General features: G+C 43.4%; 1 protein-coding gene across 1 annotated transcript in view; it reads right to left on the bottom strand.

Moving 5' to 3' along the window:
• Window positions 1–12,500, bottom strand: part of LOC119584521 (extracellular matrix protein FRAS1-like) — a 63,289-nt gene that overhangs the window by 15,142 nt on the left and 35,647 nt on the right. Inside the window, exons 3-23 of the mRNA XM_037933176.1 lie at window positions 9,339–9,530; window positions 8,891–9,050; window positions 7,807–8,024; window positions 7,415–7,574; window positions 7,188–7,294; window positions 6,962–7,081; window positions 6,439–6,791; window positions 6,128–6,337; window positions 5,727–5,878; window positions 5,141–5,327; window positions 4,706–4,818; window positions 4,268–4,414; window positions 3,961–4,116; window positions 3,437–3,684; window positions 2,719–3,040; window positions 2,415–2,585; window positions 1,290–2,258; window positions 1,069–1,171; window positions 668–884; window positions 302–554; window positions 9–133 (exon numbers count right to left, since the gene is read on the bottom strand). Of these exons, the coding sequence (XP_037789104.1) occupies window positions 9–133; window positions 302–554; window positions 668–884; window positions 1,069–1,171; window positions 1,290–2,258; window positions 2,415–2,585; window positions 2,719–3,040; window positions 3,437–3,684; window positions 3,961–4,116; window positions 4,268–4,414; window positions 4,706–4,818; window positions 5,141–5,327; window positions 5,727–5,878; window positions 6,128–6,337; window positions 6,439–6,791; window positions 6,962–7,081; window positions 7,188–7,294; window positions 7,415–7,574; window positions 7,807–8,024; window positions 8,891–9,050; window positions 9,339–9,530 (4,683 nt within the window). The remainder of the gene's footprint in view (window positions 1–8; window positions 134–301; window positions 555–667; window positions 885–1,068; window positions 1,172–1,289; window positions 2,259–2,414; window positions 2,586–2,718; window positions 3,041–3,436; window positions 3,685–3,960; window positions 4,117–4,267; window positions 4,415–4,705; window positions 4,819–5,140; window positions 5,328–5,726; window positions 5,879–6,127; window positions 6,338–6,438; window positions 6,792–6,961; window positions 7,082–7,187; window positions 7,295–7,414; window positions 7,575–7,806; window positions 8,025–8,890; window positions 9,051–9,338; window positions 9,531–12,500) is intronic.

Below are 12,500 nucleotides of genomic sequence, written 5' to 3'. Positions count from 1 at the left end.
GCACTAACACTCTGAATGGTAAGTTCTGGGTTCTCATGAGTGAAGGCCAGCTGAGAGCCCTGGAAGGGAACCACATGGATAGTGAACTTCTGCTCCGGCAAACCGCTTGGCTCTCCTGTCATCTGGTCACTCACTGAAAAGAGGTCCTTGTGTTCAGAACTTTAAGGAATGCATGTGACGTTGAAGTAATGAAATTCTCTTGTAAAGCGAATGTCACTGTGGTACTGATCTTCCTTTTTATGAATGTTTATGCACAGAGTGGATAAATCATCAGATAAATATGTGTATTGTGCTTCCATACCCACAAATTTGAAGCTGAAGAATTTATCCTCATCACCAATATCACTAAGAGGGGGCATATAGATTATCTTCATATCATTGATGTCGGCTTGTGTGAACTGCCTCAGCTCGAGACCTGGGGAATCGATATTGAAGAGTGAGCCATCGTAAGGACCCAAGGGTTGTGTGATGGTATACGTCAGGTGTTCTGGAGACTTTCCACCTGAGAAAGACAGGTACTGAGGCGTGATGCTGACGGCTTGCCCTTCCTGGACCTGAATTAAAGGAGTGCATTAGTGATTTATATACATACGATACGAGATAATGATGAAATATATATCAGACTTACATTATTCACTTGAAAACTCCACCCAAACGCCTATCTCACCGTAATATCAAGCTGAACACCCGGCGTTGGAGACATTTCAGAGGGTTCATTGGAAGGTTCAACCTGGATGACAAAGGCCTGATCAGAGAGGATGTTGGGCGGGTGCGAGCTGTCAGCCACAGAGAACAATAACTGGTCCGAGGTAAGGCTGTCTTGGCCCTGTTTGTCCGTGTGAATATACCACACTCGGCCCTCGTTCACATCACGCTGGGTGAAGCTGTGGTTGGAGGGGAGATTTGGTGAAATATGACTATTGTCCATTATGACAGGTGATACTGTTTCAATGATGTATAGAGAGTAAGTATGTACAAGTTGATTTGTATCGTGTGAAATGCATGACAGAAATTTATGAGCTGACAAACATCAACGTATCTAAATCATATCTCAGCTTTACTCAGTACCTGGTAGTTGGTCGAATAAGGTGTGACTCATCCATTTGTGTCCATCCATCGTTGTAGAAGCCGTCTGGGGCAGGTGGCAACGGGATCATCAAAATCAACTTGCCTGAAAATAATAGAACAGTGTTATAGTGCTTTTGATTCTGCACTTTCACGTCCATTACATCTGAATAAAGTAGAATTTTAAAGAAATCCTGCGCTAAAGTCAATGTTTATTTACTCACCATGACCTGGGTTTTGCAGCATGGGAAGGAGGGCATAGACCAAGTTGCCATCATCTGAGTCAATATCTGCAGCTTGGAGTAACTGAGGGGAGATCTGGACACGGTGCCCTGCTGTAACCTTAGCGCCTCGATTCTTCACCAACACGGGGATGCTTTTCTCATGATCCACAATGTACACTTGAAAGAGGAAGTTTACCACTGTGTGTTCATCTGATGCCTGCAGAAGCACCATGTCCGAAGTGACATTAGAGCCATCATGAGTGTACATAACCACGCCTTCTGCTAGTTCTTGAAGGGTGAACAAAACCAACTCCTCTCCTCTGACTGAGAGATGGCCATGTCTTGGGCCATCCACTACCGTCACTGTAACACTCTCACTATTGTCCTGGTCTCGGATGTCCAGTATTTCGGTGGTGATGGCCTGGCTGCCACCACGGACTGCAATCAGGGGTTCATTGGTCATTACTTCTGGCTGATTTTTAGAGATCACATTTACGGATATCATTTCAGCGCTCGAACGAAAATGTCCGTCTGTCACACGCAGACGCATTTCCCCATACAGAGGACGGTTGGATTCATGCTTATACAAAATTCTGTTTTCGTGCATGTCTTCTACTGCAAACCGATGCCCCTTCTTCAGAACCATCTTCTTTCCTGCCCCGACCTTGAACATGACTCCGTTAGAGGGTGCTTCCACTAAAATGATCCTCAGGCGGTTGTTGGGTGTGTCAGCGTCTTGGACATATACGATAGAGCCATTGATTACTTGAGGTCTGTTGTGCTCCGCCACCAAGGGAGCCAAGATCCTCAGAGTGGGCGCTTTCATATTAAAGTAACAGATACCATCGTCCTTGCTCGGAAAGTAATCCTTGCTGCACTTGTCCACGCACTGACCATCCTGCAGCAGGTATGGCGGGATGCATTCATGGCACTCGTACAAGGAGCAACTCATGCAGTGTTCACCACATTCTGTGCAGGAGACAAACATTTTAGATAAGTTCACGTTCTGTTGTTCCTGATGTATGATGGCATGATCATAAATATGCATAACATAATTAAAGTGAAATCAAAGTTATCTTTGAAATTATGAATGATACTGTGTGGATGACTAATTAGTGTACTTACTGTAGCAATTATTATTGAACACATTGGCAAAGCTTCCAGATTTGCATGATGTTGAGCACTGGCCATCTTGCAGGAGGTATGGAGAGTGACAGGCCTGGCATTCAGAACTGCTGTTGCAAGCTGTGCAGCCACCTGGGCATGGCATGCATGTCTTTCCCATGGCATAGTGACCTTCAAAAAATATAACCATATCTATGAGAAATATACCAGATCTTTACATCCTCAAAAAATTATAATCTATTTTTTTTTTCTTCTTCTATGGAATTAGCCAAGCCCAAAATTTACAGAAATCACACAGTCCTACCTGGAGAACACTGTGGAAGACACTTGTTTCCCTCAAGGAACATATTCACAGCACAGCTCAAGCAGTCAGACTCCGTTGGGCCAAGACATTCCTCACAAGTCCAGTGACACTCCTGACATTCACCGTCAGCCGAATCGTCCGCATAAAACATGTGCGGGCACTTGCTGACACACTTGCCATAGAGTAAATGAAGGTGAGGAGGACAGGTGATGCAAATGCTTCCATCTCTGCTACAAGTGTCACAATCACCCTGACAGGGTATGCAGCCCTCATCACCAGAGGCGTAGAATCCTCTTGGGCACTGGGTTTCTTCACAAGTACCCTATTGCATATGGAATGAAGATGCACAAAAGATAAATGTGATTAGCGAGGAGTAAAAGGCTTTTCTTTTGTATTGCCTCATCTTGTAAATATGTTATATGTAAGTTATGTGACCTTCTGCAGCAACATTCAAGTATTCTCCTACTTCCAGGTATTAGAATATCAACTGGGCATTCTGTCAGGAACTGCTTCCCTTCGAGTTAACAAACATATATAGGTGAAAAACAATACTTCCTATAGTAATCATTACATTCATAAAGGTTATACAGTTCTCTCATAAATATATTAACTGTATGTTCTAGTCTTTTAAAACTCAATATACAGATATCCTGGGACGGGACATCAAAAATCCTTTAGGCATGCATCAGTTTAAGAAGACAATGCACGAACTACACACCTCAGCGGATAACTCTGCATGGTCATAGCAACTTATACAATCATTCATGGCCACACCCTTGCAAGTGGCACAACTCGGGTGGCACTTCATGCACCTGTCCAGTACTTGATGGTGGAAATGGCCACTGTGACACGCATTTACACACTGGTGTCCTTGAGGGACCTTGCGTTTCCCTTTACACTGCAGGCAGAGGGAGAGGGTGCTGTTGCCAGGATCGGGTGCACACGCCTCACATGATTTGTGACAGGCTAGGGAGAAAATGTATTGTAAATATATGTTTTATGAAATTCAGCTATATTTTATAAACCTATTATGTCATGTCTTATTATTAAAAATAGTAATAATTCACTGAATGCTGTAAAATTAATATCACTTGAAAGCAAAAGCTACTTGAATCTTTTTAACTTGCAGATCTTCAAAAGTAGCATTCACTTTTAGAAGAACGACTTTTTTTTATCAGTCTAATTGCTAGTCTAAAATGAGAGATAATTATTCCTATACCTTTATGAGATAATGACACTTACTCTGACAAGTATTATCTTCAGCCAAATAGGTCCTTCGGTAGCACTTAGTGAGACACTCGGCACTCTCTCCCTTTTCATGTAGTGTGGCTCTCTTGTGGCAACTTAGACAGTGTTTGTGGCTTGGTCCAGAGCAAGTGTGGCATCTTGGATCACAGGCTGAATGGGACAGTTTTTTGTTTTTAGAAAAAGAGATAAAAGTCCTTCTAATCTTATCTAGCTACAAACTGTAGTAACATTTTCCATTTTTAAAGGTAATTGTACCATTTTTCAAACAAACAAACAAAACAAAAGCAATCAAGATACCCACGCAGGCAAAGGCTTCCACTCTCGTATTGGAAAAAGCCACGAGAGCATTCTCTGACGCAGCGCTGTTCCTGGAAGAGCCAGCCGTCTTCACATTCGAGACACGACTCTGGCTCGGACACACGCCACTCCTTGCAGCCCTCAGAACCACCTTGGGAAAGAAGTTATATATCACTGGTGTATATATTTTTTTCCTAGCTGTTTCTGTTTAATATTTATATATATTTTTGCACATAGCACAGCCATATGTTTTTTTGTCATTATGGTATTTAGGTATAGAAGTCTTTGCAGTATTTCACATACATAATAGTATAATATGACGTTTAAGAATCGGGAAAGGCAAATGGATTCTTTCTTCTGCATAACTATCAACGCCGAAATGTCTATCAAAAACTAAAAGAAGAAATGATTACTGTAACACACTGCAGATGGCTTAACTTACTGATGCAAATGTGATCCATCAGCTTTTGATTTTCTGGACACATATCCTGACATTCGCCAGCTGTTCCATTGATGAGCACAACCACCTGTTTATCATTGCTGCATTCAACACATCTGTTTAAAACAAAAATCAGATCACCGCAGTTAGTTTAGGAATAACTTTTTTTTCTAAATGCAAGATATTTTTTTCTGAATGTAGATAAATGATATTCATAATTTCATAACAAAACTGAATCACTCATTTCAACTAGAAAGCATTACAGATTTTATGTTCTTTAAGATAATTAAGATAATCACTTACACACAAGCTAAACCATAAAGGAGACTCATTACAGTAGAAATTTTTTTGAAGGCCATTTCTGTTGTGAAAAATAGACCAGGAAATACATAACAATTTACCAACAACAAAATGCATTATTACATAAACAAGACATACCTGTGGTCTCCAGGACCTAGGCACTGTGAGCAAGAGGAGTGACAAGGAAGGCACTCCTCAGCACCCATGTAGTGCCCACTGGGACACATTTCCACGCAAGCTGAGCCACTCTTTAGCAAGTAGTGTGGGCAGGAGGTGCAGGATAAAATTCCCGGGCCATCACAGGTTCCACACGTACTATGGCAACCTATGTTGTGAAGAAAAGGAAAACAGACGCAGTAAGAAGTGGAACTAAAGTGTGACGTTTCGAACTCTTCACAAGTTCCTCTTCAGACGAATAATAAACCGAAATGGAAAGAATATGTTATGAAGTATCTATTCCGTGATGTTGCTCAGATTTTCTTTGATATGTAAACCTATATTTATCAAGTTTCTTTCATATTGAAGCTACAATGTTACATGATATCTCTAATCATATACTATATTTGCATATTTGTAAATGGGGTCTAAAGTATACGGTATCAGTTTTCTATATATCAAAAATACCTTGTTATTTTAATTATTAAAATATATAAAACATTTCCCTGCTAATCTAGCTTATCTAGTTTTATTTCACTTCCAATTGCAAGCAAGCGTCTCTCCTTACTGAGGCAAGTGTTGCGAGGGCCTTGGTAGTGTCCAGGCAGGCACTGGCTCAGGCAGCGTCCATCCTGCAGCCAGAACCCATCCTGGCAACGCAGGCATTCCCCCACTCCACACTTCTCGCAGTGTTCCTCACACACCTCGCACACTCGTTCTCTGAAAATGCACCAGGTCAGTGGCTCAGGAGAAGTGATCTGTTGTCTGATCATTCTGGTAGGGTAACTGGGGTTTAATGACTACATGAATATATAGCTTGTGATGGTATGCATTATACATTACCCAATACTTGATGGAAAGGAACTCATCTGCTGATGCATACCTATAAACTACTTGTATTATACTTATTCCATTAGAGCATTTATCAACACCAAAATCTTGTAAACATTGTAGAGACAACGCCCTTACCTGGGATAATATCCACTTGGACAAGAGGTGACACAAGTGCCAGCGTGGAGATAGGCTCCACTCTGGCACACCTGACAGTGGTTAGCCTCAGGCCCTGAACATTCCGCACAGGAACTATGGCAGGGGAAGCAAGACTCAGCCTCTGAGTAGAAGCCTCTTCCACAGTCTGAGACACACTCTCCCTCACGCAGCATGCTCTCAGGGTGACACCTGGAAATTATGATAAAAAAGGATAAATTATAGGATTAAATCATCGTGCAATATTACACATTGATCCCACATAAAAAAACAATGAGAAAATATTCACTCACTTGCTACAGTGGAATCTGGTAGCCTGATTACAAGCAGCACAGGAGGGATGACATGCCAGGCACACACCACCCTGCGGGAACCATCCCTCCAGACAAGAAGATATGCAAGTCCCATCCTGAAGGTAATGCCCCTCTTCACACATGGTACACGTGGGGTTAGGAGAACCAGGCACACAGGTCATGCAGTTGGGAAGACATGTCAGTGGTTGGCACTCAGGGCAGCAATCATCTGACGTGCCTGGCACAGGAGCCAGACCTGGAGGACACGGGGCGCAGGCAGGAGTGTGGCAGGTAACCTTGCCAGAATTGCAGGAACAAACACGACAGCTTCCTGAACTCCACACCTCACCATTCTGCATGTGTGATTGGAGAAGTGTCAGTCAGCTAGTGGTTGGAACCTTTTGGAATCTTTTACTATTAGCAGTAAACCAAGTAAAGTAAACCATAGTATTCATGCATCATTAAATATATACATACTGTACATACATGCATGCATATGGACATCCTTAACATAGATACTTGCCTGTCTGAGTCTGGTATCATAAAAACAGAGGTTGAGATTGATGGCACACTCAGGGCAACAGGCACCAGGTCTCGTCACCAATTCTTCCCCAGGGCCACACTGGCTGTATTCACACCTCACCTGGGGATAATTGCAACTTCAGGGTCTGCAACTGTATTCTAATCTGTTTGTGTGTATATTACAGTGCAAGTAATTGTATTGTCATCTTCTGTATGTAAGGACTTACCTCATTACAGACAACCTGAGCGTCTCTACAGGCACACACTTCGCATTCACTGATGTTCCAGACAGACCCTGGGGCTTGTCTCGCGCCAGTTTCCAAAAGACACCAACCTAGGAACACCAAATAAATATGATATACTAATTTATTGACGTGGTAATTAAATACAATGTAATTTTTGTCTTCCTGCCAATACGTCAGAAATCTTTTCACATGCAACTACTAGCACTGACCTTGCTTTTTGACACACGTTGGGCAACAGCTACCTTCCTCTTTGTAAGGCTTCTCGTCTGCTTGGCACTGCAAGTCAGGGCAGTGCATGTCATGGCACTGCACCCGTCCAGCCACACAAACACACTCTCGGCAGTCTCCCTCTCGCCACTGCTCTCCTGACTAGAAAAAAAATACGTAACATAAACTAGGATGAAATAGGAGCATATTTTTTTTCCCCTTCTTCAAAACTCCTGATGTGAATTAATGACTTACCCCATTAATCATTTCGTTTCTCGCATTAAGAATAAGCCTCCACTTCTCAATGTTTGACAGCACCTTATTATAAATCATACAAAATCCAGCACATTGAAAAAAAGACACGGTATCAAACTCTATTTTCTTAAGGACTTACCCCATAAACCATTCCCTTCTGAACACACGGGTTTCCCTCACACGTTGGGCAGCAAGACCCTGGGGCCACCTCGAGTGTGTGGTTAGCTGGGCACGTGAGGGGAGGGCAGTGAGCCACATAGCACTGCGCGCGTCCATTCCGGCACTGGCACTGGGAGCACGACACTGGTGACCAGAAGTCCCCATCGTCATGCATGGTAGAGCCTTCATGGCATGGCACTGTTGGAAAAAGACTGTCATGAGAAGGTAAACAATAAGTGCAACTGGGTGAATGATAGTGCATTAGGGTGAATGATAGCTTAATAGTAAGACTAATAGTGTAACAGGGTATCTGTTCAGACGGTGAGTGGTACCCTAACAATAGTGGCGAAGACGGGTTGATGCATGAGTGTTTTGACAGTCCTAATGAGGTGAGACATCGATAAGGCCAAGTGATGAGAGTAAGGTACACAAAGACTTAACTCAGGCGTCGTCAGTTGAGGAATAAATAACGCCATTTGAGGTTTTCTTCATTTTTTTCTGATCTTGTATCGTGATTATTCGTACAAGAAGAACGCAACCTTTTTTATTCCTACGAATTATCGCTATCTCGGAAAAAAAAATTACGAAACATGCAAAAAACACTCAAGTATGACTAGTTTACTCTATGATTAACTTTATCTAGCGCGATTGCGGTGTAATTTTTGTGCAGTTCGGGGGTATGATAGGCAGTCTGCGTAATCCTTATCAAGAGGTAATGATATAAAACCTAATTGACCTCTGCAATCGTCTATCATTACTTGACCGTTGCATTCGTCTATCATTGCTAGTCTGCGATGATAGCAGTGTAACGAAGAAGCCTTTGCAACAGCAAAGCAAGGCCGCCCTGGGGAGGGTGGGGGGGGGGGCGAGGGAGCCCAGCAGAGCGATAATGAGAAGGCGACGTCGCGTAGAAAGACGCTAATGACTATTGCGAATGTGCTGGTGACACGACCCCGTTGCCGCAAAGGCTGCACACTCTGCACGGTATAAAACTGGGGATATCAGCGGTGGCAACTTTGTGGCAACGTTGTGGCAACTTTTCTCTGGCCTGCGTATGTACTCACTGCCTACAGGAACACACTCGGGGCAACACTGCTCGGGATCCTGCAGTGCCACCTGGCCCGAGGGGCACGTCGTCACGGCGCAGGGTGCCCGGCCGCATGACACGGTGCCGTTCACGCAGCGGCACTGCTCGCAGCCGCCAAGGGACCACACTTCGCCGTCCTGGGGGGCACGAGGGATGGTAAGCACATTTGAAGACTGTACGCACACTAACACACACACATGCGCACATGCATACATACAACCGCACGCAGACACACGCACACACACACACACACACACACACACACACACACACACACACACACACACACACACACACACATACAACACACAACACCATACATACACACAACATCACACACACACAGACAACACCCCCCCCCCCCACACACACACCACCACACACATCACCCCCCCCCTCCCACACACACCCACACACAGACTCACCTGATAGACCGCCCCACCGGCGCGACAGGGCAGGGCGGGCGGGAGGCACTGAGGGCAACAGAACTTAGGGTTGTGGTAAAGGGCGTGGTTGGGAGGGCATCCGGGGTCGGTGCAGTGCTGGCGCTGGCACACGCTGACCCACCCTTGGCACTGGCACTCCAAGCAGACTTCGGGGCGCCAAGTACTGCCGTTCTGAAGTCAGAGGGAGAGACAAGTGAGGGAGAGAAAAGTGAGGGAGAGATAAGTGAGGGAGAGAAAAGTGAGGGAGAGATAAGTGAGGGAGAGATAAGTGGAGGGGAGAGAAAGTGAGGAGAGAAGGAGAAAAGTGAGGGAGGGGGGGGGGAAGAAGAAAGTGAGGGAGAGATAAGTGAGGGAGAGATAAGTGAGGGAGAGATAAGTGAGGGAGAGAAAAGTGAGGGAGAGAAAAGTGAGGGAGAGATAAGTGAGGGAGAGAAAAGTGAGGGAGAGAAAAGTGAGGGAGGATAAAGTGAGGGAGAGATAAGTGGATGGAGGAGGGGTAGAAGAGTGAGTAGAATATTGTTGGTATGGGTGTATGTGATATGTGGATGGGAATATGTGGTATGGGAGATTAGTATGAGTATGGATAAGTGAGGTATGTATATGTAGGTATGTGTGGTATGTGATGGTATGTGTATGGATGTAGTATTTGTTTGGTATTGTGTAGTATGTGATAGATATGTGGATAAGGGGTTATGTGGGTATGGGGATATGTAGTGTAATATGTGTGGATATGTGGGTATGTGTATATGTTGGTATGTGGATATGTAGGTATGTGTAGATATGTAGATATGTGTATATGTAGGTATTTGGTATGTGGATATGTGAATATGTAGGTATGTGGATATGTGGGTATGTAAGTACGTGGATGAATATGATAAGTATAGTAATAATGAGATTAAACTTATCAATAATACCTTCATTACTAATAATAATAATGTGATAATTATCATTATAATTATGATAATAATTACTATAATGATGATGCTGATAATTATAGTAAGAAGTGCAATAACAATAACAACAACAACAACAACAATAATAATAATAATAATAATAATAATAATAATAATAATAATAATAAAACAATAATAATAATAACAACAACAACAGCATTAATAACGAAAACCTAATTCTCTGCGTAAGAATCGCGATATTTCTTTCAATAATTCCCATGGCATTTTCTGCGCTTGCTTCAGGAGAATCGCCGAAGGGAGGGGAAGGGAGGGGAAGGGAGAGGAGGGAGTGGAGTGGGGAATGGAGGGAGAGGGAGGGGAGGAAGGGGAGGGAGGGGAGGAGGGAAGGGGAGGGAGGGAGGGAAGGGAGGGAGGGGAGGGAAGGAAGGGAAGGGAAGGAGGGAAGGGAAGGGAAGATAAGATAAGAGAGGAAGGGAAGAGGAGGGAAGGAAGGGAGGGGAGGGGGAGGAAGGAGGGAAGGGGAGGGGAGGGAGGGAAGGAAGGCAAGGATGAAAGAAAAAGGAAGGAGGAGAAGGCAAAGTCGGAAGGAATAAAGGAAGGAAAAAGAGAGAAAAAAGAGAAACGGAAGAGGAAGAGGAAAAAGGAAGGAAGGAAAAACTGAGGAGAATGAAGAGATGGAGGAGAAAGAGGAAGAAAAAGAGGAAGAAGAAGAAGAAGAAGAAGAAGAAGAAGAAGAGAATAGGAGAAGGCTGAAGAGGAAGAGAGCGAAAAGAAAGGAAAAAAAGGAAGAGAGAGGAGGAAGAGAAGAAGAGGAAAGGGAGAAGAAAGAAAGAGAAAAGAAGAAAAGAAAAGAGAGGGAGAGACGAAAGAGGGTGAGGAGGGGAAGGGGGGGAAGGAAGAGGGGGGAGAGGAAGAAAGAGGGGAGGAGGGGGGAAGGGGAAGAAAGAGGGGAGGAGGGGGAGGGGGAAGGAGAGGAGGAGGGGAAGAAAGAGGGGAGGGGGGAAGGGGGGGAAAGAGGGGGCAAGACCGCTGAAAACAAGGCCTTTGGAAGGGCAATGGCCTCTTGGCCTCATTACCTTGCCTTCTTAGGGGTGGGGTACGAGCGAGCGGGGGGGGGGGGGTGATGAGGGAGGAGAAGAAGAAGGGAAGGAAAGAGAAGAGAAGGGAAGAGAAGAGCGAGAGAGAGAGAGAGAGAGAGAGAGAGAGAGAGAAGAGAGAAGAGAGAAGAGAGAAGAGAGAAGAGAGAAGAGAGAAGAGAGAAGAGAGAAGAGAGAAGAGAGAAGAGAGAGAGAGAGAGAGAGAGAAAGAGAGAGAGAGAGGAGAGAGAGAGAGAGAGAGAGAGGAGAGAGAGAGAGAGAGAGAGAGAGAGAGAGAGAGAGAGTGCAGACAGACAGACAATCAGGCAGAAAGTGAGAGAGAGAAAAAACGAGAGAGAGAAAAAAAGTTTTAGTGACAGTCGTAGGTGGCTAATGACACTCCTTCCCCCACGTTTCCAAACAGACTCAAATTTGTCAAAAATGATGAGCTTAAAAAAAAAAAAAAGTTTTCACAGCCCCCTAGGGTCTCAGCAACGATAAAAAAAACACAAAAACAATCACAGTGTGTTTTGTTAGGTTTTTATATCACATATTTATATCTCTTTATGTATCTTTAACGTGTTTATATGTGTCCTCCCTCTTGACATGTCATTCATAAAACCTAAGTCTTATATACTCGCTACCTGGCATATTTGATGTAATTATTTGTACTTAACGTAAAAAAAATGGGAAAGAGGAGAAAAAGGAAGAAGGTGATAAACATGATAAGAAAAGGAAATACTTGATGAATGTAGTGTAAGAAGAAGAAAGAATATCTTAATTAGTATCTTCATTATCATCGTAATTTTTTTTCACACGAGATTATTAATGGTATAATTATTTTTCATCACGCATCCGCATCTATAATTAAGACCTAATTGCCTGATTCGATTTTTAAAATAAGGGTTTATTATCAACAAGATTATTATTGTCGTAATTTTTATACAAGTCATTAATATCAATATTATAATTATTTTTCTTCGTGCGTCCAGTCATTAATCCACAGCCTGAAATAACTGGCACGGTATTCAAAAAAGATATATATCATCAATATTATTATTTCGGGCTGTGTATTAAGGACTGGCACGGTATTAAAAAAAAACTATATATTATCAATATGATTATCATTATCATCATTCCTCCACTCGTAT

Source organism: Penaeus monodon, chromosome 18, assembly GCF_015228065.2.
Source record: "Penaeus monodon isolate SGIC_2016 chromosome 18, NSTDA_Pmon_1, whole genome shotgun sequence".
NCBI classification, from domain to species: Eukaryota; Metazoa; Arthropoda; class Malacostraca; order Decapoda; family Penaeidae; genus Penaeus; species Penaeus monodon.
The sequence above is the reverse complement of the archived record's forward strand: the minus strand, read 5'-3'. Positions and strand labels throughout refer to the sequence as shown.